The following is a 25,805-nucleotide window of genomic DNA, read 5'->3' as shown; positions in this document are numbered from 1 at the left end:
TTTAAGGTTCATGTATCCCATCCATACTAGAAGGACTGGAAGCACCAAGCCATGCCAATTGACACAGCGCATTTTTACACACTAAAATAATAGAATGAAAAGCATTATTTTCAAAATAAAATGAGAATATCCTCTTATAGTTATTTGTATTTAAAATGCATTTGTACAGATAAATTACAGTAAAATTATGATGTATTACTGAAAAAGATATTTAATCATCTGACACAATGCCCGGTTCTTGTCCCCCTTTGGAGGACGTAACTAAAGGACTCTTACGCCCATTTTGCAGATGAGGAACATCGACAGTATTTTCATGTGTTCGCTTGTTCACACGTAAGGTTTCCTCTCAGAGATTCGCCTTTAGCTGTCAGTGATGTAACCAGGCAGGTAAGCAGGGATCCAGAGGAGAGAAGGTGCCCTATCAATCAGCATGCATTAATGGGAGATCCATCATTGGGAAGCAGGGATCTAGAGGAGAGAAGGTGCCCTATCAATCAGCATGCATTAACGGGAGATCCATCATTGGGAAGCAGGGATCTAGAGGAGAGAAGGTGCCCTATCAGCATGCATTAATGGGAGATCCATCATTGGGAAGCAGGGATCTAGAGGAGAGAAGGTGCCCTATCAGCATGCATTAACGGGAGATCCATCATTGGAGATGAGTCACATGCATGTGGTGCTGCTTCTTAAAGTAGTGTTGATTTCTGTAGCAAATGAAGTGACTCTTACAGGATGGCTTTGTATCGTTTATAAAACATGATCTCATCTGAGAGCCTTCATATCTGTAGAAGGAAATGTGGAAACAAGTCACCCAATGATGCATGACTTGTTCAAAAAATATTAGACACTGTATAAACCATTCATAGCATTAGAATATATGCTCAGTGAGGGCAGAGGCTGTTGGGTGTTTGTTGTATTACAGTACTTTGTATACATGTTTAATTCATACCTGTTGAATTGAATTCCAGCCATTAGCCCATCTGAAAGATAGTTGAATAAACAAACTCTCTCTCTCTCTCTCATATATATATATATATATATATATATATATATATATATAGATAGATAGATAGATAGATAGATAGATAGATATCTATATATATCTATATCTATATCTATATATATATATCTATACTGAAAAAGTGACTGAACAATAACTATACCTATATATGTGAGTATGTGTATTATGGTATATGTGTGCATGGAAATATATATATATGTGTGTGTGTGTGTATGTGTATATATTATTTAGTAGTACTATGTGCCAGGTGTTGTGATAACTGCTGGGGAAAGAAATGTGAGCACTTAGCCCCTGGATTCAAGGAGCTTCCATTATACTAAGTGAAGATAACAAAACACACTGGGGAGTCATGGCCGATTGAGCCACAGAGTTGATGCATGTTCCCAGGGAACAGTAGATTGGCTTTGATGATCATTCTCAGAGCTGGAGTGGGTGGCAAGAGTGACCAGCATGGTGGCATAGAGATTGTGGAAAGAATCTTGGAGGACTTGACAGTTCCCCTAAGTCCAAAGTAGAGCTAAGTCTGGGGTAGGCTTCAAGCTCAGGAAATGTGATCTGTGAGACTTAGCCTGGCAGATAATCACCCACTGCCTTAGTCTCAATGTGCCAAAGATTGGGGAGGTGTAGGAAGGTTCTTCACTTTTCCTAGAATTGTAGTTACAGGCTCCCCACCTAATGGGCACAATTCTTAATTCTTCTCTCTTCAGAAGCAGCACATTGCAAAGCAGAAGAAGGGGTTGGGAGAATTGAATTGGAAATTTAGAAATGGATAATTTTGGAAATAAATAATGAGGATCTAAACCCAAAATTCTTCAAAGCACCCAAAGAAATATCATAAGCAAAGCCACTGCTAGGGCAGAGAAATCAGAGCTTTCCTCCAGAGCGGGACATATATGATATGCAGAGATTAGCATTTGGGGACACTCCATCCATCTCAGCTCCTCTTCTTCCTTCTCGTTATTTGCTGGCTGAAAAATTCATTAGGGACTGAAAACACTTGACGTGAACCTTAGACTCTTTGGCTAGGAAGCAAGAAAGCTTGTTTTCTAAGTACAGGGTCAAGTGGTAAGGCCATCCTTAAGTTGTCATTGTCTTTCAGGAAGCTATAAATGAACTGAAGTCCAGGCTACATCCTAGGAAGTTCTGTTTGTTATTTACAGGATAAATGGACTCCACTCAACTGGGTTCCATAAGGGAAGAATAAAGACAGGCAGACAGCCACCATCTTGTTCGTGGCCGTTGTCATGGTGGTTTCTGTTGTCCCCCCTCCCTCTGATCATTTCCTCATTGTTCTGCTTGCCTGTGGATTTCCTTCTGTGGATCCCTTCTCATCCTTAGGAAGCTATTTGTTCTTGGCTTTTGTAAGTGAGGAAGACAAATGAACTGAACCCTTGTTCCAAACACAACACGGCAGAAGTTCCTGCTGTCTCCCCACAAGTTTGCTTCACAGATATCATAGGAGAGCCTGCCAATCAATGCAAGTCTTCTTGGCATAGAGGCCACTCGTGTCCCAAAGGCTCTTCCTCCTGCTTGTGAGAGTCAGATCCCTCTGCTTGTTACTCATGTCCATTTTGGAAACAAAGGGAATGGATTTTTTCTTGTTTGTAATCTACATGCATTGTAGAAGCTGTGAGGTTAGTAAAGCACAGATCATAGACTTTGAGTAGAAAGACTCTGAGAAAGCTGGAAGCCCATTCTCATCCTTGTAAAGTGGAAGAAACAGAGGCCCGAGTTTTTTCAGTCAAGGTACCTAAGGTTATGTGGGTACCTGGTAAGCACCAGTGGCAGGCTTTGGCCCTGTTACTAGGGCTCCCAGGTCAGTGTGCTTTCCACTCTGCTTCCACAAAGGTGGGACTCACAGACTGTGAGTCAGGAGACCTGGGTTCTAGTCCCGGCTCTGCCAAAGACTAGAGTCTGAGAGAGATGCTGTAACAGCGATGACTGAGAGACTCGGTTTCCTTACTTGCAGTGGGTAGAGCTTGCATGAAATAATTCCTGCATTCCCTTCTTGTTCTGATACTCTAGACATTTGTACTGGGTACAGGAAAAAACACAGTGCAATGAATGCACTGTTGCAGATGGTAAGCTCCTTGGAGGAAGGGACTGGCTTTTGCCTTTTTGGTATCCTCAGCATTTAGTATACAGCCTGGCACATGGCAGGTACTTAATAAATGTTTATTTATTGATTGTTGACCTTGGAGTCAAGAAAATGTGGGTTCAAAATGTACTTCAAGTGTGAGCATACTCCAGCACTGACCAGCCTCAGTTTACTCCTTTGTAAAATATCTTGAAGATCTCTAGTAACAGCCTCCAGGTTTGTTCTGAGAATCAAATGAGCAAACAGACATAAGGGGAAACCTTGCCATGCTACCAGAATGCTGGCCATACTAATATTTAATATCTGCTCTGAGCATCTCTACAATCTTGAGACTGGCATTATTTTAAATTAATAAAAGCTGTCAGTGCCCAAAATGCCACGATGCAGTCATTCATCTTCATTAGAGGACAGGGATCCTCAGCAAACAGTCACTCACCAAGGAGTCCTCAAGTGCTCCCTTTATCCCATTTTTACACATGAGGAAACCGAGATATAGAAAAATGCCATTTCTTGCCCAAAGTCTTAGTCCTGGAAGTGTAAGAGAAACCAAGGTGTGCGTGTGCAAGGGAAGGGGATAGGGAGTTCAGGGAGCTAATCCCCCGGATGATAAAGGCAGGATTCAAAAAGACTTTGGCCAGCCCACAGTTTTGGCCTGAATTGGGTGAGATGAAATTTTATGGGGATAAACATAAAGTCTTCCCCATGGGTTTAAAAAAATACTTTCCAAAGTTTATGATTGGGGCAGGCTAGCCAGCACTTTTTCTGAAAAAAAAAATTTTTAAAGCAGACTACAAGTTTAGTGGGAATCAACAGGGTGGTAGGGAAAGCCAGTCAAACCCATATGACTTCCAGTTAGATGTAGAGAAGTAGGTCTTCTCATTATCTCCATTTTACAGATAAGGAAACAGAGGCAAACAGAAATGAAGTGACTTGCCCAGGATCACACAGCTAGTAAGTGTCTAAGGCTGGATTTGAACTCTGGTCTTCCCTAAACCAAGCCCAGTACTCTATCCACTGAACTACCTAGCTGCCAATGATCCTCACAACAACAGTGAGAAGTAGGTGCTATTATTACGGCCATTTTACAGATAAGGAAACAGAATGAGGGAGGTTATGACTTGCCCGGGGTCACACAGTTAGTAAATATTTGAGTCCAGATTTGAATTCATGTCTTTCTGACTCCAGTGTTCTGGGCACTGTGGCACCCCTGTATGGAAAAGTAGACAGTTGCTATTCTGAAGGTGCTCCCACTCTGACGAAGATCCCACGTAAAAGAGGGCACAGCTGCAGAGCAGACTGTAAGATGTGTGTTGTGTCCCAAGGCTGGGGACACAGAGAACATTCTGTGAATGATGTTGACACGTGGGCACCATGGCGCCAGGACCACCGGTCTTGATTACAGTGACTATAGTACCCAGTTAATACCCACGTGGCTATCATTTCTGGCTAGATGAAGAGCGTACACGAGGTGAACTCTGAGGTCCCTTTGAACTAGTTATCCTCCAGTATTCTCCAGCAGCAGTATTTATGCCAATGGAGCTCAGTAAGTTAACACAATGACTCCTAAACATTGCCTATCAATTCCCAGGGTAGACATTTCATTTAACTAGCACTTGTTAGGTACCAGCCGTATTCCAGGTATTGTGCTTGGCCCTGGAGACACAAAGACAAGAGTGAGATAGACTTTGCCCTCAAAAAGCTTCTGTTATAGTGGGGAGATCCAACACATATGGGGAAGTAGTGCCCACAGAAGAGAGTTATGACCTTAAAAGTCCCAAGGGGGTATGAGCGGAGCCATAGGCAAATGCACTGTCTCATTCTTTCCAGTAGAAAATGCTAATGTTGATTTCAAGGTCAAGAGTAAGTGATGCAAGCCATGGTGAGTATCTGCATTACAGCTTGGGCAGATGGTGAGGTACCAGCTCCGGGCAAGCATTGGCATCATGGCAGATCCCGGATGTGTTGTCATGACCCTACGCCATGGCTCAGGATCATCCCTACAATGCCCAAAGAATGGAAACTCCCAAACATTATCAAGGGATATACATACAGGGGTGTGTGTGTGTGTGTGTGTGTGTGTGTGTGTGTGTGTGTGTGTGTGTATATGTATATATGTATTCACACACACATGTATGTATACTTATACATATATGTACATATACACACATATACATACACATACATATATATTTGTCTTTGTACCCTTGCTGTTGAACATGGTATCTGATACATAGTAGCTGCTTAATAAAAGCTTTTAAGCAGCTAGGTAGCCCAGTTGATGGAGCATTAGACTTGTAGTCAAGAAAACCTGAGTTTGAATCCTGCCTTGCACATTTATAAGCTGTGTGATCCTGGCTAAATCACTTAACTTCTGTGCCTCAGTTTCCTCATCTATAAAAAGAGCTGATAAATAATAACAACTACCTGCCAGGGTTGTTGTGACAATCAAGTGAGATAATGAACATCAAAGGCTTTGCAAACCTCAAAGTGCTATAGGAATGTCATCAATGTGGCAGCTACTGCTGCTGAAAATGATAATGGTGATGGTGATGCCAGGCCACTAAACAGAATTTCTCAGGTGTGAAACCATGCTTGGCCTTCCTCCTCCTATTTAGAAAGGGGCCTCTGGAAAAAAAAATGGGAAAACGATAAGTTATGCAGAAGATGTGGGAAAATTGGAACACCAATGCGTTGTTGGTGGAGTTGTGAAATGATCCAACTGTTTTGGAGAACAAATTGGAACAATGCCCAAAGGACTATGCAAATGTGCATACACTGTGACCCAGCAATAGCACTTCTAGCACTATATCTCAAAGAGATCATAAGAATGGGAGAAGGACCCATGTGTACAAAAATATTTATAGCAGCTCTTTCTGTGATGTCAAAGAATTGGAAATTGAGAGTATGCCCATCAATAAGGGAAGGGCTGAACAAGTTGTGGTATATGAATGTAATGGAATACTATCGTGCTATAAGAAATGATGAACAGGCTGACTTCAGAAAAACCTGGAAAGACTTGTATGGACTGATGCTGAATGAAGTGAGCAAAAGCAGGAAAATGTTGTGCACAGTAACAGCCACCTTGCATGATCACTAACATTGATAAACTTAGCCCTTCTCAGCAACACAAGAATGTAAGACATCTCTAAAAGTCCCATGATGGAAAATGCTGTCCACATCCAGAGAAAGAACTATGGAGCTTGAATGCAGATCAAAGTAGACTATTTGCTCTTTTTTTCCTTCTGTTTTGTTTCTTCTTTCTTTTTGTTCCTCCTCTTGTTTGTAGTTCTTCCTTACAACATGACTAATGTGAAAATATGTTTAATAGGAATGTGTACATAGAGCCTATATCAGATTGCACTCCTTCTTGGGGAGGGAGGGGAGGAGGGAGGGGGAGAACAATTTAAAACTCAAAAGCATATGGAAGTGATTGTTGAAAACTAAAAATAAATTAATTAAAAAAAAATTTAAATCACCTTGGCAAAAAAGGAGGGCGAGGCCTGAATGTCTTAGAGCATATGTCCAGAGTTGTCTCTGCTGCCCAAGTTAAAAAGTTGTGTTTTGGGGTCTACATCTCCAGAAGCAATTCTCACAGTCAGAGGGGAGATGGTTGGGGAGTCAAGAGAGCTCAAGGAGGGTGGAGACATGTTTTAGTTTGCTTCTCTGGAGAGTTGATTTAGTGTTTGCTTGTCACCAAACATGGAGATGAAAAGGAGAAAATGTGGTGAACTTTTCAGATGATTGATCCCCCACCCCAGTGTCTGTTGCTGGAATTGTTTGTGAAATGTGTTGAGCACAAGTCTTCTGGCTTGGCCAAAGTACTGACTTTTTTTCTGGAGGAATTGGCATCATTCAGAGGTTGTCAGGGATAGGTGTTGGAAGCTCTAAGTAGACAGGTAGAAGAGCAAAGGAGCTGGAGGTGCCATCTCTGGGCAAATGTTCCAGGAAGGTTCTGATATGGTGATGCTGATATTGATGACATGGCTAATTCATTCAATGAGCAGAGAACAGGCAAAGGAATGAGGACATATCTATTGTCATCCACAAAGGACAGAATGGTCCAATTAGGCAGCTTTTTGATAGCTTGTGTCTGTTACTAATCTTAGTCTGTTCAGTTCAGCTCCATTAATTTCCCTGGCTCACTTACTAGTCATGCATGACTAAGCTGGGGGATTTTTTGAGTTTCTCATGTCATTGGCACCTCCCACCTCAATAAGTGCCAAGAATTTCCATCATTCTGTGCGTGCACGTGCAGGACATCACAGGACTCTGTCTCTTGCATGATAGAATGGAGATATGGAGGGAGAACAGCCATATTGAGATGGGGAAGTCCATGTCATCAGTAGCTAGCTCTCCCTTTGCTCATCCTTCAGAAAAAGGAAGATGCCAGGAGAGACCAACCCACTCATCCAGATCCTGGGCAGAACTGGGTTTTTGATGTTCCAGATGGTTCAATTTCTCTTCAAGCTGACTGTAAAGGCACCGCTCAGCTTCCTCACTCTGACTTGTAGCGCCCAAAGTATTTTGGAGCACCTGCCTTTAGTGGGGTCCACTTTGGGATCCAGGACAATCAAGAGCCTCAGAACATCACAGTGGGTGTGAGGAAGTATCCATCATATAGATTGGTAGAGAATTCTTCCATAGCAAGCACATCTGCCAGCAGGGTAAGGTCTCCAGTAAACAGGTGAAGGGATAAATTGTTGAAGGCCAAGTCTTTGAATGTGTTCATTAACCCAAGCAGATATCAGAGAAAGGTAGAGTCATGGATATGGGACCAGCAAGCAAGCAACTGAGGTCTCTGTTTAATTCAACATGTCCAAAACACAGCTCATTATCTTTTCCCCTAAACCCTCCCTACCTCCTACCTTCTCTGTTACTGTCAAGGGTACCACCATCCTTCCAGTTTCCCAGGCTCACAACCTAAGGGTTATGCTGAACTCCTAACTTTCTCTTACACCTCACGCCTCCCCCTCCCATCCAAGATAGTGTTCAGGCCTGTCCATTGCACCTTTGCAACATCTTGCACATATGCCCACTTCTCTCTTCTGACATAGTCCCTACCCTGGTAGCTGCTGGTGGGTCTGCCTGCCACAAGACACTCCCCACTCCAATCTATCCTCCATTAAGCCACTAAAGTAATTTACCTAAAATGCAGGTCTGATTATGTCAATAAATATTCAGTGTTTATTGAATAGATATGCAATAAACTCTATTAGCTCTGTATTGCCTCCAACAGGAAAATGCTCTTTTTTGGCATTAAAAGCCCTTCATGACCTGGCCCCCTCCTACCTTCCCAGTCTTCTTATAGCTCATTCCCCATCCCCAACAAGTAGTCTTCAATTTCCTGACTTTGGCATTCTGGGTATTTAATGAACCTGACACTCCATCTCTCTGCTCTGGGCATTAAAAAAAAAATAATTAATTTACTTTTAGTTTTCAATGAACACTTTCATAAGCTTTTCAATTTTAAATTTTCTCTACCTCCCTCCCCACCTCCCTCTCCAAGATGGTGTGAAATCTGATATAGGTAGGCTCTACATACACATTCCTATTAAACATATTTTCACATTAGTCATGTTCTAAAAAATTAGAACCTATAGGAGGAACCATGAGAAAGAAGAAACAAAGCAAAACAGAAGAAGAAGGAAAAAAAAAGAGCAAATAGTATGCTTCGATCTGCCTTCAAAGTCCATAGTTCTTTCTTTGGATTTGATGGCATTTTCCATTGTGAGACTTTTGGAGATATCTTAGATTCTTGTATTACTGAGAAGGGCTAAGTCCATCAGTGTTAGTGATCACACAAGGTGGCTGTTACTGTGTACAACGTTCTCCTGGTTTTGCTCACTTCATTCAGCATCAGTCCATACAAGTCTTTCTGGGTTTTTCTGAACTCCACTTGCTCATCCGGGCATTTTTTTCCCAGCGATTTCCTATGGCTGGAAGGCTTTCCCTTCCCTGCTCTGACTACTCTTTCCTGGCTTCCATTGTCTCAGCTAACATCCCACCTTCTACAAGAAACCTTCCCCATTTCTTCTCAATTCCCTGGCTTCCCTCTCTTCATTATTTCCTATTTAACTTGTATATAGTTTCCTTTGTGTTTATTTGTTTGCATGTTATCTCCTCCACTGGATTGTAAGCGCCTTGAAGGCAGTGACTGTCTTGCTTCTTTTGTATTTGCTGTGCTTAGCACAGTGCCTGGCACATAGTAGGGCTTAATAAATGTTGATTGGCTGAAGAGAAGAGCCCACCATAATGTTAGCAGGGCCAATTAGTGTTCTTCAGAGGTAGGTGAGCAGTACAACAGGTGAAGCATTGGCTCTGGGATTAGGAAGGCTTGTGTTCAAATCTAGCCTCAGATATTAATAACCGGGAGACCCTGGAAAAGGCATTTGGACTTTTTCCGGCCTCAGTTTCCTCAACTATAGAATAGGGGTACAATTATCCTCCAATTTCCAGGACTGTTGTGAGGATCAGATAACATGATATCTGTAAAGCTCTTAGCACAGTGCGAGACATGGAGGAGGTGCTTCATAAATGCTTGCTTCCTTACTTCCTTCTTCTTTCCTTGTGTTTTGTTCATTCCCCAATCAGCTACAGGGCTTAGAATGACTGTGGTTTCTAAAGTTCCTTCCACTCAAACACTTTGTGATTCTATTACCATCTCAAAGATCTAGATGAGAAAAGAGTCATTGGCAGATCTTCCTCATCTGGTTCCCCTCTGGCAATGATACAGAGAGGGGTTCTAAGCCATGTAGCTGATTGGGGAATGATTCTGTTTTTTTTTTCTTAAATCTTTTTTTTTTTAATACATAGAATTTCTTTCTTAGAGTGATATTAGTCCTTTCATCTCTTCCATATTGTTCCCATTGTGGCTTCAACAATCCAAGCCAGGCAGCCCTTGGAGAAATGTGGTACATTCTTGGGAGCAGCCTAGCTTCTCCTGATTGTATTCATGAAGGATCCTCAGGAGTCTACCATTCACCATTAAAATATATCTTTGGTGATTCTCTCTGAAAACCATCTTACTCTCCCTAATATGAACACAGATTGTAAAAAACAAAAAACAAAAAACAAACAAAAAAAAACAGGGTCCTGCTTGAACCTTTCCCAATACTGAAAAAAAAAAAATGACCGAGGTGCAGTTAGATCCAGTTACGGTCCCCTGTTTGCACAGCTGGGCTTCATTGGGTGAGGGCTTGTGTTACACACAGTTTGTGATCGGAAGTAAATGCTTTTAAAACAACCAAAGAGACAGGTTTTTAACCTCCACCTCTTCAGATTCTTTGTTCACTCACTGAGCTTCTGTGGAGGTCATGAGGAAGTTGGGTACCCATAGGTCATTAGCCTGCGATTGAAACTCACCTGAACAACCCATCCCCTAGTGAGCGCATTAGCTTGGCTGCATTAAAATAGCATTAACAAATAAATAAATCCCAAAGGGCTTCATATTTTTCAAAGGCTTCTATTTGTAATGTCAAGGAAAGGGGGTAGTATGATGAAGGGTCTAGAACTCGAGGAGGAGGAGGGAAGGGTACTTATTGGAAGAGGTTAATGACCCTACACTACAGGAAGTTTGAAAAGCCAAAGAAAAAAAAAAGCCCCAAGACCAGCCATAGTTAATCTCAGAGAATTTTCTGAGTTTCAGCAGAGAAGTTCACATTTTGAAAGGGGTCTCAGAGGCCACTGAGTTCAACCCAGATTCCTCCACATCTTGACCAAGAAGTGTCCACCCGGCTTTGCTTAGATTGAAGACTTCTACCTCCTGACTGACTGACTAATGACCTTTTCACTTATAGAAAGCCTAGCTTTCCTCTTTCCAGCTTCCATCTTCAGACTTTTGCCCTGTGGGCCAACCAGCACAGAACTAACGCTGCTTCTTTGGGATAGCCATTCAGATTCATGAGGACAGCTTTCATCTCTCCCCCCTTCTGCTCCCCAGTCTTCTCTCGGCCAGGATAAACATTCCCAGTTACTTTAACTAATCCTCTTATATCTTGAACATAAGGCCCTTCCACATGCTGGTTTCTCTCCCCTGGACTTCCTCTGGCTAATTGAGATTCTTCCTAAAAGGGATACCCCAGCACAGAACACAGTGCCCAAAGAGGATATCACCAGATCTTGGTGCCACACACTCTCTCAGTGCAGACAGAGTCTTGGTTTTCTTGACTCACATACCTCACTGCCAAAGTATCTTTTCCTTCCCGAGTTGAAATTGTGAGGCATCCGAATCTTTCCAGAATGACTGCACATCATTTCCCTTCTATGATACAGACTCGTCTACCAGCTGTTCTCCAAATCTAACATCTTGAAGCCAGTGTCCTGTAGGCTTCTCAAAGTCCTGAACATTCTGAACAGAATTCGTTATGTGCCAGCCCCTCCTCAGACTCACCTCTTTCCAATTTCCTTGTTACTGTGGAGAGCAGCACCATTTTGCTAATCTAATTCTGTAAACTTTATGTCAACTTCAATTCCTCTTACTTACTCCATATAGCAAATCATTCGCTAAATCTTGGCAATTTTACCTTTACAACATCTTTTGCACATATCATTTTGGCTTTGTTCACAGGGGTCAGTCTGAGTGAAGGTCTTTATCACCTTTGATCTGGACTGTTTCAATAGCCTTTGAGTAGGCCTTCCTGCCTCAAATGTCTCCCCATTCCAATCTGCCTTCCACACTGATGCCAATGTTCCCCTTTTACCAAAGGCAAGACCTAATTGATAAACTCCAATACCTCCTTATTATCTCTAGGATCTGACATAAATGACTCTGTTTGGCATTTAAATCCATAAAATCTCTCTTCCACCTCACCTTCCGATGGAGTCCTCATGCTGCTAGTGTCTTCCCTTCCTTCAGTCGGTGCATGCCAGGCATGCTCACTTCTAACCTGCCTCAGATCCTACCCTTTGGACTATCTTTTCAACTCATTTTTTTAATGTGTTCTCTTTTCCCATTGGGATGTGAGTTCCTTGAGGGTGGGAACTGTCTTTTTGTTTACATTGATATTCACAGAAGACCAGTGTTACAGTAAGCATTCAGTCAGTGCTTTCTCAGATCTAACCTAATCTCCAGGCCTTTGTATTGATTGTTCCCCATATATGGAAAATTTTTTCTCCCTACCCATCCCTCTTAGAATCCTTAGCTTCCATCTAGGCACTGTAGCTATTGCTCAGTGGTTTTAATCATGACCAACTCTTTATGACCCCATCTGGGGTTTTCTTGATGAAGATACTGGAGTGATTTGCCATTTCTTTGTCCAGCTCATTATACAGATGAGGAAACTGAGGCAAACAGAGTAGGGTGACTTGCCCAGAGTCACACATCGAATTGGTATTTGGGATCAGATTTGAATTTAGGAAGTTGAGTCTTCCTGACTTCAGGCCTGGCGCTCTGTGCACTCTGGTGCCACCCAGCTGCCCCACTGAACGGCGCGTTAGGTCATGCTTTTTAAGTTTCCATTTTTCCCCCTCTCTACTGATAATTCCCACCATTTCTAAGGTTTCGTTTCCAGGCTAAGTCAGAAATGATGATCAATGCAGGGAGACTGAGGTCGCCTCTCATTTGTGTGTGAACAATTACTGTTCTCTTTTACTCAAACACCTGCTGTGGCTGGAGAGGGCTGCATTATCTACCAAGTACTGGGCACCCCAGTTACCACAAGTAAGTGAAGACTTTGTGTCTGTATTGTCCCCTTACCCAAACAAAGCACAGGTAACATTGAACTTGAATGTGAGCACAGTCTTCTGGGTCTTCATCAGCTACTTCCTCTACATTGTCAGATAACTAAACCCTTCCTCACGGACCCTAGCTGTGCTTCATGCAGTGCATAGAGCAACAGGAAGATTCATCCTTCTGAGTTCAAATCCAGCCTCAGACACTTAATAGCTGTGTGACCCTGGAGAAGTCACTTAACTTTGTTTGCTTCAGTTTCCTCATCTGTAAAATGAGCTGGACAAGGAAATGGCAAACCGTTCTAGTATCTTTGCCAAGAAAACCCCAAGCTGGGTCACAGAGAGTCAGACATGACTGAATAACAATTGACCTATGCATTTCCACTTGACAGCCTCCTACCTAGAGAACTCCCCTCACCCCCACCCCCACCCAATTGAGGGAAGAGAAAGCCACCTTGGTTTGTGGAATATGAAGTGGGTCATGGTTTGCACAGAAATGTGTAACAAATCACAATGCCCTGCTGTGGCAGCGGGGTCCCTGTATTCCCTAGCTCCGAAGACCACCCAGCCTTTTACTTGCTCGCAGTGCCAAATCTCCCTTTCTGAGCAGTCATGCCTAAATGATTGGCTCTTTGCTGGCATAGAAACAATCACCATCTCCATGCGGCTTTTTTTTTTCTTCATCTTTCTGGATTTTGAACAAAAGGACCTTAAACACCACTCTGTGACACCTAGAGCTGGGAGTAGGGGGTGGGGCTTTGGTCTTCCTTCATGGCGAGGAGGAAAGAATCCTCAGCATGCAGAATGTGGATGTGTTCTCCTTTGTGCAACTTCCATTGAAAATGTTTTCCTGGCAGATGTAATGGGTTTTAAGAAGGGGACTCCACCCTCTGGAGCTTTGTTTGAAAACCTCAAATGGAATGAAAACTCCACTTCATAACCTTCTGATGAAAATGAAAGAATGTCCATGCTTCTTCCTATGTTTGAAGGGAAAAAAAGTGGTGTGAAGGGATGTGGGTGGAGGATGGATGGCATTTGCACTGCTTTAATATTTTGGTAAGCTGTGGGGAATGTGTGTGTGTATGTGTCTACATATAGTATATATATGTGTGTATGTGTATATATATATGTATATATAGACATATGTGTATGTTTATAGACACATATATAAACACGTGTATATGTGTGTGTGTGTGTGTGTGTGTGTACGCATATTTATATCCTTAGTTATAGTTTCTTAAAGAAAGTATCATTTAAAGTCTTTGCTCTCGTACGACTTGGGAGCTCAGCTAGTAGAATTCTGCATTTGCCCCTGAAAGAATCTCCACGATTCATCAGTTCCCTGAGTAGAGTGTCATTGCATCATCTGTAAATCTCAATGTGTGAGCAACCCAAGAGGCACCAGACAGGAAGCTTCCAACTCAGTTCAACCCAACAAGCATTTAAATGTCTATCATGTACTAGGCATTGTGCAGGAAGCTGGAGTACAAGTATGGACAAAAATGCAAGTGTCCTTTCCTCCAAGGAGTCCATGAACATCTAGAGAGGGTGATTCAAACGGGCTAGGGCTAACCCCTGCGTATCCCTGGATAAGCGCTGGTACCCTGACAGTACAACTGATGTCGTGTGCTCCATATAGCAGACACTTAGATCAGATTCTCTGCCTGGAGCCTGCTCTCTGTGGGTGCTCCTTTGCGCCTTTGCCTTGGATTCCTCATCTGCAAAACGAATGTGTACATCACCCAGCTTCTCTGAATCTCTGATCCTATGATCCTAGGACTATACTCAAAGAAGACTACTGCTTGTAGTATTATTGCTACTACCACTCCTCCTCCTCCTCCTTCCATGCCTCTACTTCTATGAGTGCTACTCCTAGTATTATTATTACTACTACTCCTAATACCAGTGCTACCACTAATAGTGCCACTTCTACCACCACTACTACTACCCCCTACCATGGGTACTACTGGTATTATTATTACTATTGTTTCTACTACTAGTACACCACCACTACCACCACCACCAGCACCACCACTACTGCCACTACTATTACTACTACAACTATGACTACTTCTACTACTACTACTACTACTACTACTACTACTACTACTACTACTACTACTACTGCTACTACTACTACCACCACCACTACTACTATAGGAAAACAGTCCCTGCCCTTTGGGAGCTCAAAACCATTCATGGAGAGTTATTAAAACTAAGGCAGGGAGCAACCCTCCAGGGTCCTGGAATGAACTCGTTTCCTTTTTCTTCTTTTCCTCCTCCTCCTCTTCCTCTTTGCATACCACATGTGCTTTATTTGTTTGACTGAATAATCCTCCCATCAACTTAATTTGGCACAGACCTTTAGGGTTTTTCTACCTTCCTCATGAATGCTGGGCATGCACAGTGGGAATGGCAGGGACTTCTTTCCTTCCCCTGTGTTCTTCTCATGGCTCTCCTACCTTGTGTGTCTCACAGAGGTCAACATCATGTGGGCAGCACACCAGACACACCACAGCTCTGAGGCCTACAACTTATCCACTGCATTGAGACAATCTGCCCTCCAAGTTTATACGTCCTGGGTAAGTCACATTGAATGAGCAAGAGTGATAATATGCTTCTCTCATTTGAAAAAGCAGGCACACATCATTCTCTTTTCTCCTCTAAATAAATGGCTTAGTAGCATCCCCTACATGTGCTTCCTCCTTTTCCCTGTGACCACGTTCCCATCAAGACAGCGTTTTCTGATGGGTCTTGATCCAGAGGCCTCAAACAGTCCCTCCAACCAATCCAAGTGTTGTTCTCTGGAGAGCTAGAGCATGTGTCAAAGAAAAGGAGGCAGGGCAGTGGGAGGATGGCCTATTCCCTTCAGTCTGCCCTCACGAGGTGAGTGAAGGAGATCACACGAAGACAATTTGGGTTCAGATTTGAGAACTGATGCTTATCCCGTCTGACTCTGTAACTTCCAGTTCAGCTGTGTTCTTGTTATGTCAGGATGGCCACAAAACAGGATTGCAGTTTCCATTTCTGTCCCAGTCTTCTTCCCGACCACTGGGACAAGCGCTCACCATCGCTTTCCAGGACGGCACCATCAGCCTCCTAATTGAGTTCCTGGCTCGTAATGTCTTTTTGCTCCGGCCCATCTTGAACACAGCCTGGGAGGATTTTTCAGATTCTTTGTATTTCTGTTTCCAATACTGAGCAGAATGACTCACTCGGTCACTAACTATTTAAGGCCATGTCTTGGGCTTGATGTACATAGTAAGTACCTTATAGATGATGAATAATTGTTGCTATTGATACCCATCCAGAAAACACTCCTAAAACACGGGTCCTAGCATGTCACTGCCAAGCTCGAGAATCCTGACCAGCTTTCTATTGCCTCTGGGATCAAATATACATAAAATAAATACAGATTCACAATAATATGTTTCTAACAATAGCATATAGACAAAATAAACCTTTTAACTTGGCATTTAAAGTTTCCCGCAATTTGCTTCAAAGTATCTTCCCTAAATTCTTTCACAATATTCCTCTTGCCACACTCACTCTGCAGGCTAGAATGCACTACTACCTGTTCCCTGCTTTGTTATCCCACCTCTGGACCTTTGTCCTTGGAATGTGCTCCCTCCTTTCTTGGCCTTATATAATTAATGGCAGTTTGGCTTCAATAAGGAGCCATTCCTACAGGAAGTCTTCCCTGATCTTCCTCCCTGTTCATCCTCTCAGTGGGCTCAAAGGATCTTGTATCATCTTATATTCCCCAGTCCGTTACACCTTCCTTTAGGCCAGAGAATACCTTTTGTACGTCTTTGTTTTGTGCAGCGCCAGCTGGGGTTGAAGTCCCTTGTGCTAGGAGGAAAGAATGGAGGACGCGGCTTTCTCCTATGACCCCCTGTAGCAGGCCTTGGGCGCTAGTGCTGGTCTCTTCCTGCCAGCCCACAAACTGAAGCCTCCCTGCTCAGCAGAACAGGCCCAACCAAGGCCATGCAGTGAAAGGCAGAGACCAGGCTGGAACCCCCACCTGCCAGATTAATTGGTTACGTGACCATATTGCTTACTGTATTGGGTGATTGTCAAAGAAGGCAAGCACATTCTCCACCATGTAGCCTTCCTTTGCTTCCTGGATTTTCTCATATGAATATATTATCATAGTAGATAATGCTACTCCCAATCTCTGCTCAGCTTTAGACCACATACCTTGAGTCTATGCCGTCCGAATTGGGGAGTGAGTCCCTGACAACTGACCTTATTCAGGCCGTGCCAGGCCACAGAGCTGGCCTTCACATGTCATCCAGCCATATACTCCAAGCTTTTATTATGGGAATAGGAAAAAATCAAAACTCTGGCTGCTTGTGGAAAGGGCCTGGGAATCAACTCTATTCTGGCTCTTGTCACCACTTCTGTGACTGCCCAGATCAAGCCATCTGTTCTTGGCCACTACTGCCCATGACAATTGTCTGCCCCTGGCAGAATGCAAGTCCTCTGAGGGCAAGATGTTGCTCTGACGTCCCCAGTTCTTAATGCATAGTGAATACATAATAAATGCTCTGCATCCATTCATTCACTTGGTCATTTTTTGTATTCTCAGGGCCTTACACATAAGAATCATTTGTTAAAAAGCTTGTTCAATTGACCTGCATTGAATTTAGTGAAACATAGCCAGCCAATCAACATGCGTTAAGTGCTATTTGTTATACGCCAGGCACTCTGCTGAGTGTGGGAGTGCAAGGCCAGATGGGAAATAGGCCCAGACCTCGAGGACCTGGCATTCTATCTAGGCTGCAGTAAGGGATACTGGCACTTCGAGACTTGCTTTCCCCACTGCTGCCTCAGGTGTAAGCTTGACTTGATGTATTAGCCTCTCTGCATTGTAATGACCCTGACCCAGCTTGGCTTTTCTCATTGTCCAAACGCTGGACATGGGGGTAAATTTGAAACTGGACACAGCAATTTTAATAATAATATTGACGAGCATTTATGTAACATTTTAAGGTTGGCTAAGCACTTTATGACTGCATCCTCATCACCACCCTGAGAGATAGATGTTTCTTCTCTCCATTTTACAGATGAAGAAACTGAGGCATGGAGAGTTAATGACTTGCCCATGGTCATACACTAGCAAGTGTTTGATGTAGGATTTGAACTTAGATCTTACTGAGGTCCAGCATTCTAAATACTGTACCATATAGATGTCTAACTCTTAGATCCCTCACTTCTACAGAGGCGAATTGAGGTTATCAAAGGGGTTTTTTGCTTTAGAAATGTATATTTGTATATGTGAACAATTATGTATACACATATATATGCATACACATAAATTATGAATAGCTAGGTGGTACAGTGGAAAGAGCCCTGGTTCTAGAGTCAGGAAGACATCTTCCTGGCTTCAGACACTTACTAGCTGTGTGCCTCTGGGTAAGTCACTTAACCTTGTGTTTGACTCAGTTTCCCCATGTATAAAATGAGCTGGAGAAGGAAGTGGTAAACCACCCCAGGATCTCTGCCAAGATAACCCCAAATAGGGTCACAAAGAGTTGGACATGCCTGAAAAATGACTAAATAATAATATAAATTTAGGTATATACATATATTTGTACATGTGCTTATACACATTTATGTGTGTAAATAACTACATGGATTTATAAAACAACATTTCATTAAAATAACAACAGCCCTCACATTTGTATAGCACCATCTGGTTTATATCATCATTTGCTGCCACAAATCTTGTCAATAGTAAATATATTATTTTCCCCTATTTTACAGATGAGAGGAATGACTCAGAAGAGTCAGTGATTTTCCCAAAGTCACACAGCTAGTACATCCTTGAAGGAGGAATTCTATTCCTTACTGAGGCTCCTAGAATAGAAATGATGGGACAGAGGGCTCTGGTTTGGTCAGTCAATAATATTTATTAAGGCAAGGAACAATGCTGAGCTTTGGGGATACAAAGAAAGGCAAAAGACTGTCCCAGCCTTGAGAAGCCCCCAGTTTAATGGTTCGAGCACAGCGAAACCTGCCCAGGCATTGCTTCACCCCTCGGAGGTGGCTTTCCCCTGTTCCATCCTTGGCTCAAGCAGATCACACCCCCTTTTTACTCTGCCAACTTCAGATTGAGTGGGCTGATCAAAGAAAGAGCTGGCCCATCTCCCGGGGAGGAGTGGAACCACAGAGAGGCAGTCCAGCCACATGGATAGAGTGCTAACATCAGGCCAGTCACTAGCTACATAGCTTGAGGAAAGTCACCTCTCTTCTGGTCATCAGTCTCCTCATTTGTGAAATGGAAGGGTTTAAACTCAATGACCTCCAGGGTCTCCTACAGCTCAGAATCCATGTTCTCCATTATTCAAGGGCAAAGGCATCAAAGCCTGTCTTGGTTGGTGAATGAGTGGATGAGCCTGTGTGTTTCAAGTATTCCTATTTAGTGACAGCAAGTTGTCCTGTTTCTTCAAAATCTATTTACAATTTTATTGAATAAGTAGAATCCACCTTGTGATAGCTCTCTGGTGGGTTTGATCTGAATCTCCCTGGAGACCAAAAACAGACAGAGTGACCTTTCAGAGGTTCTTGTTTCCTCCTCATCCTTTCAAGCTCTCTTTGCATGGAATGATAAACAAGTCATGGGACTTGGAAGTTGCTAAGGCAACAATGCACCTTGGAATAGATGATTAATTGGCTATGTCTTCAAAGGGAAAATGCAACTATCAAAGAAAAAAGTAATTTATGCTCAGAAAACTCTTCTTCTCCCTTGTGATGGCTGGCACACCAGAGGGAAACTTTTTTGGTTTAAACTACTGTTAAATTAAGTTGATAATCTAATATAAAAAAAATAATAATAATAGTTGATGTTAAAAGCCTGATGTTAACTAGATACACTAAACCAAAGTGTGAGTGTTCTGCAAGTTGGATTCAACAAAGGTTGCCCATTTAATGTGGCTTTCAAATATTCTCCAAATGCTAATTCCCCCTCCCTAGTTACCTTATAATTTTATGTTTATTCCATCTAAACCTATGCATTATTATAACTATCTATCTATCTATCTATCTATCTATCTATCTATCTATCTATCTATCTGTCTATCTGTCTAATCTACATATGTTCCTCATTAGAAAACAAATTCTTTATTAGGATAGATATGTTCCTTTCCATTTCATATACATTTCTGTATGTAATAATTAATTCACCAATTTAACAGTTAACAGATATATCCAGGAGGCCCATTACCCCCCCATTTCAAATAAGAAAATTGGCAGGTAAATAGATGCAAAAAAAGTAAGTACAGAGCCACGTCAGCACCCAAGTGTGTGTAAAGTGAGAACAATTGTGGCACCTGTTTCCTAGGGTTGTAGTTAGGAATAAATGAGCTAGCATACGCAAATCACTTTTCAAACCTTAAAGGGCCCGGGCTGTTAGCACTTATGCCTGGACAGGACTACAGCAAGTGTCAACTTGGAGCTTGTATCAAAGGAGGTCCTGCATGGGCTGAAAAGCTCTGAGGGTTAGTGAGCATGAGTTCTGGGAAGTAGAGTACTGCCCTAGGGGTGGCTGCTTTCCAGGGCATGTTCTCTCTTAGGAGACATTGGCTTTTAAATCTCAAATTAGCATCATTAAGCCCTGGAATTGAAGAAGGGAAACTGAGGAGAACATCTGCACTCTGTAGATCTGACAGCCTTGAATCCCAGGTGGAAAGTCCCAAGATAAGCAGGAGATATCTGTTTCAGACACTGAGGATGTTTTTGGCTCAGAAGCGTTATACTAGAAACATAAGCAAAAGATGTAGACACAAAAGGAGACGGAGTAAGAAGAATCTGAATGAGTCAGGCACAGAAAAAAATAGAAATAATTATTATGTTAAAAAGAATGACAATAAAAATGAAAAATGTATGGAAAATAGACAAATAATTTTCAGATACTAACATCGAAATACATATGGAAACCAAAACTGAGAATTCAGAGAAAATAAATGGTCAAGTATAGACAATTTTTTAAAATTGAGAACTTAACCCTATTTCCAAGAGAGATGCAGCAAGCAAAATAAATTATCAAAAGGAGGAAAGAAACCCTCAATCCAGATGAATTCCAAAGTGAATTCTATGAAATGTTTAAAGAACAATTAATATCTGTTCTACACTGCCTTGCCACCTCAATATACAAACACATGTAATATTAACAGTAATTAAGAAAAATGGAGTCTACCAAACTGCTGATTGGTCCTAGGGGGGCAAAGAGAGTTCAATATAAGGAAAACAGCATAAATAATCCTATAATCCAGAAAACTAATATTATGAAATGAAAATTATAGTACTCATTTAAAAAAAACCTGAAAAGTAGATTCTTGGAAATGCTTTTAAAAATAAAATATTTTCTATACTTACATGTAATTTATCTTTATCTATATCAATTGTTGAGGGGGAAAAAGCAAAAAACAAAAACAAAAACATGAGCTAATAACCATAGGGATACATGACAGCTGCCCCTCTCCTACAGTATTATTTCAATTAGTACTAAAATTGTGAATCATATCAATAAAATAAGAGAGAAAAATTTTAATGTCTTACTGCTGGGCACCAGGAGACAAAATTATTCCTATTTGCAGATGACTTGATGATTCACTTAGTAAATCAGAAAAGAAATGAATTAGATGACTAGTAACTTCTTTCCTTCCATCATGACCTCTAGAGCCAAAGACTTCTGTGTGGATAACAGACTGTCCCCATCCTTTTTTGAAACACTATCGTTTCAGGAATCAGTTATGTTAAATTAACTTCTGAGCGCACTCAACCTGTGTCTATTGACTCCTCAATCATAGTATGACTTCCCTACATCTCACTTTCCCCTTTGATGTATTTTCATGTCATTCCATCCCTTCCCCCAAAGTCCTGTCCCGTTTCTGGGTCTCTGTGTATATGGTCCCCCATAACACAATCACGGTTAATGCTGTCTTCTTACTCCCTGGCTATACTCATTCTTCTAGCAAAATGTTCTTAAGGCCAGATCTGACCATGACCCTTTCCAACACTGTCTGCCCTCCCCCCACCAAACCACCCCCATCATAAATGGCTTATCAAGTATAAAATGAGGTCTGTGACATGTGGGCTAGACCCCCTTAATGGTTCTTGAGCCTTTAGACAATGCCATGCTGTCCAAAAGTATTGGTTTTAACACCCATTGTTTTCCTGCCATTGGTGTTGCTTTACTCCTTCCTCTTCCCCTTTTACAAACATTGGAGAAGCTACAGGACTCCAGTCAACACACTTCTCTCTACAATTTAGTACATTGTGATTGTTCCATGAGAACATAGAGATTTGGGGCAGACAAAAGTTTCAAAGCAAATCTCACTTTGTTACTTCAGTGTTACTGGGAGTGAAGGTTCTATTGCTCATCCTTGGGGCTTAAAGGACTTATAGCCTGGTGGATAAATAAACCTGTAGCTAAATTCACGTTGCTTATAGTACTTAAGAATAGACATGTCTGGACAAAAGAAGTCCCTATAGACCCCGGTGCATGATCACGCCTTTAAATCTTTAGCAATTCCACCCTCATATTTAAAGATTGCCATATTTAAAAAAGGAAAAAGAAAAAAAAATAACAAAACCTCTGTGGATCCTTTGGGAGTAGAAGGAGGAGCTAGACTATTTTCATGGACTATGGTGAGAATCTTTAAAGCATTTGCCCCCCATCTTGACAGATAAAAAGACTAAGCCATTGACTGGCAATTAAACTGCACACCATGCTTGCCTTCTAGCTGCAGAGGCAGTAGCTGGCACAGTGGATACAGTTCTGGGCCTGGAGTCACAAAGATCTTAGTTCCAATGCAGTATCAAATATGTACTAGCTGTGTGGTTTGCCTCAGTTTCCTCTACTGTAAAATGGAGGTAATAACAGCACCTACCTCTGTGGGTTGTGAGGATAAAATGAGATGATATTTATAAAATGCTTAGCACAGTGCCTGAACATAATAGGTGCTACACAAATATTCATTCTCATTTCTCTAATCAATAGGGATTTAGAGCATTTTTTTTCATATGACTATAGATGGCTTTAATTTCTTCATCTGAGAACTGCCTGTTCATATCCTTTGGCCATTTCTCAATTGGGGAATGACTTGTATTCTTATAAATTTTACTTAATTCTCTACATATTTTAGAAATGAGGCCCTTATCAGAGAGACTGGTTGTAAAAATTCTTTCCCAATTTTTTGCTTTCCTTCTAATCTTAGTTGCATTGGCTTTGTTTGTGCAAAAACCTTTTCAATTTAATGTAATCAAAGTTATTCATTTTGCATTTCATAATGTTCTCTATGTCCTGTTTGGTCATCAGTTTTTCTGTTCTCCATAAATCTGATGTGTAAAGTATTCCTTGTTCTCCCAGTTTGCTTACAGTATCAGCCTTTATATTAAATCATGAACCCATTTTGACTTCATTTGAGGTACCATATCACATCTATGAGATTGGTCAACATGATAAAACAGGAAAATTGTAAATGTTGGAGAAGATGCGGGAAAATTAGAACACTAATGCATTATTGGTGGAGTTGTAAAATGATCCAACCATTTTGGAGAACAATTTGGAACTATTCCCAAAGGGCTATAAAAATGTGCATACCCTTTGATCCAGCAATAGCACTTCTAGGGCTATATCCCAAAGAGATCATACACATGGGAAAAGGAACTACATGTACAAAAATATTTATAGCAGCTCTGTCTGTGGTGGCAAAGAATTAGAAATTGAGAGGATGTCCATCAATTGGGGAATGGCTGAGCAAGTTGTGGTATATGAATGTAATGGAATACTATGGGGCTATAAGAAATGATGAGCAGGCAGACTAGAAAAATCTGGAAAGGCTTATATGGACTGATGCTGAGTGAAGTGAGCAGAACCAGGAGAACACTGTACACAGTAATAGCCATGTTGTACAATGATTCATATTGATAGATTTAACTCTTCTCAGCAATAGAAGGATCTAAGACATCTCCAAAGGCCTCATGATGGAAAATGCTATCCACATCCACAGAAAGAACTATGGAGTTTGAATGCAGATCACAGCACACTATTTGCTATTTTTCTTTTGTGGTTTTTTTTTTTTTTTGCTTCCTCTTTCTGGGGGTTCCTCCTGTTGGTTCTAGTTCTTCCTTACAACATCACTAATATGAAAATATGTTTAATAGGAATGTATGTGTATAGCCTATATCAGACTGTGCTCTGTCTTGGGGAGGGAAGGGGAGAAAAATTTAAAACTCAAAAGCTTATGGAAATTATTGTTGATAAATCAAAATAAATTAATAAAGTTAAAAAAAGAAAAAAATGTTCATTCTCTTCTCTTCTTTCTGTGCTTCAGTCACCATAAAGTTTTAAATGAGTTACATTCTACCACAGACTACACAAGTGATATCCACAGACTACATTAGAGTGAGCCTCTGAGATCTGGCAAAGAAACAAACTGAGGCAGATTTTAAATTCCCTGATAGGCTGCTTGGTGGCTCAATGGAGAGGGCACTGGACCTGGAGTCAGGAAGATCTGAGTTGAAATGTAGCTTCAGACACTTACTAGCTGAGTGACTGTGGTCAAGTCACTCAATGCCTATTTGCCTCAGTTCCTCATCTGGAAAATGGGGGTACACTGAAGAAGGAAATGACAAACCACTCTAGTATCTTCTCCAAGAAAACCCTATAGACTGTCCATAGGGTCATATAGAGTCAGACATGACTGAATGACTGAACAAAACAATAGGCAAATAAATACAGGAGGCATCATGGCTCTAGGAAAAAGTCTGGCATTTGTAATCAGAAGACCTGGGTTTAAATTTTGGCTCCTCCACTTACTATTTATGTGATAATAAATGACTTCATCTCTCTGGGCCTCAGTTTCCTTAATTATAAAATAAGAACATTGGGCCTTATGAGCTCCAAGACCTCTTATAAGTCTTAATTAACAATCCTTTGCCTATGTCTAGTATCCACAATGTAGAGGAAATCGTAATGAGTAAACTGTGCCATATGAAAAGAATTGCTTGCCATTATTCTTGTTCTATTGCAATCCCTTCAGAGATCCTTGATTGGATCCTTATGAAGGCACCACCTATCACTGTAGTAGATGGAGCCTCTATATCTTAATGGACAGACGTTCTCAGTTTTTGAGCCTCCACAACAACAACAACAAAAATCTGTCACTTGGCCTCCAAGCTCCTGGTAATGAGCTTCTCTTAATGTAGCTAGGACAATTTTCCAAACTGAGGACTCCCAATACATTTCCAAAAGGAACTCTAGGTCATTCCAGCTATGGAGAACTTGACAAATGCTCTGACCATCTAGAAGAGCCAGGGTTCTTTCTGCACTATGATGAGCCATCTAAGTATGATCTTATCAGAAGCCCTTCTCTAATCCTGAGCTCAGTGATTATGTCCCCAACTTTGCCGGGCTTTATGTTGGGACAGCATAAAAAGAATGCTATTTCTCTTTAAAAGTATAAATGCAGATAGGGATTTTAAAATATCATTCAAGAGAGAAAAGACTTTGTTGAATGACAAAGTGGATAGTGGACAGTGCTCAGCCTTGGTATCTTCAGAATTGCTTTGGCATTTAGAAAGATGTTAGACTCTTTAAGACTCCCACACCATGTTCATGCACTTCACCATCCATTAGTTCTCTTCACTGTGAGTGAAATTAAGGATTTGGACCTCATGTTTGACAAGATTTTGTGAAAGTGAAGGATTTTAGCTCTCACATTAGCCAAGTTAATTAATTAGTTTAGTCTATTTTAAATGTAGTGTAAATGGACCCAAAGGGGAGTCCAAAAGAAGGATTTCACTGTCATAGACTGAGGAACTGAAGCAGTTATTTAAACTTGAGACATTTTCCACCTTTTCTTTTTCTCCTGATGGCATCTCACTTTAGCAATATTAGTCAATCCAATTGTCTCTGGAGATGCTATTTGCTCTTCAATAATATATTCAGGAAGGGATCAAATCATCTAAGGACTTCCCATATTTATTGTGTCTTAATGGAAACTACAT

At 41.4% G+C, this 25,805-nt stretch overlaps 1 protein-coding gene across 2 annotated transcripts in view; it reads left to right on the top strand.

Annotated features, from left to right (window-relative positions):
• Nucleotides 1-25,805, top strand: part of AGMO (alkylglycerol monooxygenase) — a 358,382-nt gene that overhangs the window by 129,018 nt on the left and 203,559 nt on the right. For both annotated transcript variants that reach the window (XM_021000039.2, XM_021000037.2), the window contains exon 4: nt 15,267-15,370. In XM_021000039.2, the coding sequence (XP_020855698.1) occupies nt 15,267-15,370 (104 nt within the window). The remainder of the gene's footprint in view (nt 1-15,266; nt 15,371-25,805) is intronic.

Source organism: Phascolarctos cinereus, unplaced genomic scaffold (genome assembly GCF_003287225.1).
Source record: "Phascolarctos cinereus isolate Bilbo 61053 unplaced genomic scaffold, phaCin_HiC Scaffold_1;HRSCAF=81, whole genome shotgun sequence".
In the NCBI taxonomy this organism is placed as follows: Eukaryota; Metazoa; Chordata; class Mammalia; order Diprotodontia; family Phascolarctidae; genus Phascolarctos; species Phascolarctos cinereus.
Note: the sequence above shows the minus strand (reverse complement) of the source record. Positions and strands in the feature narration are given on the sequence as shown.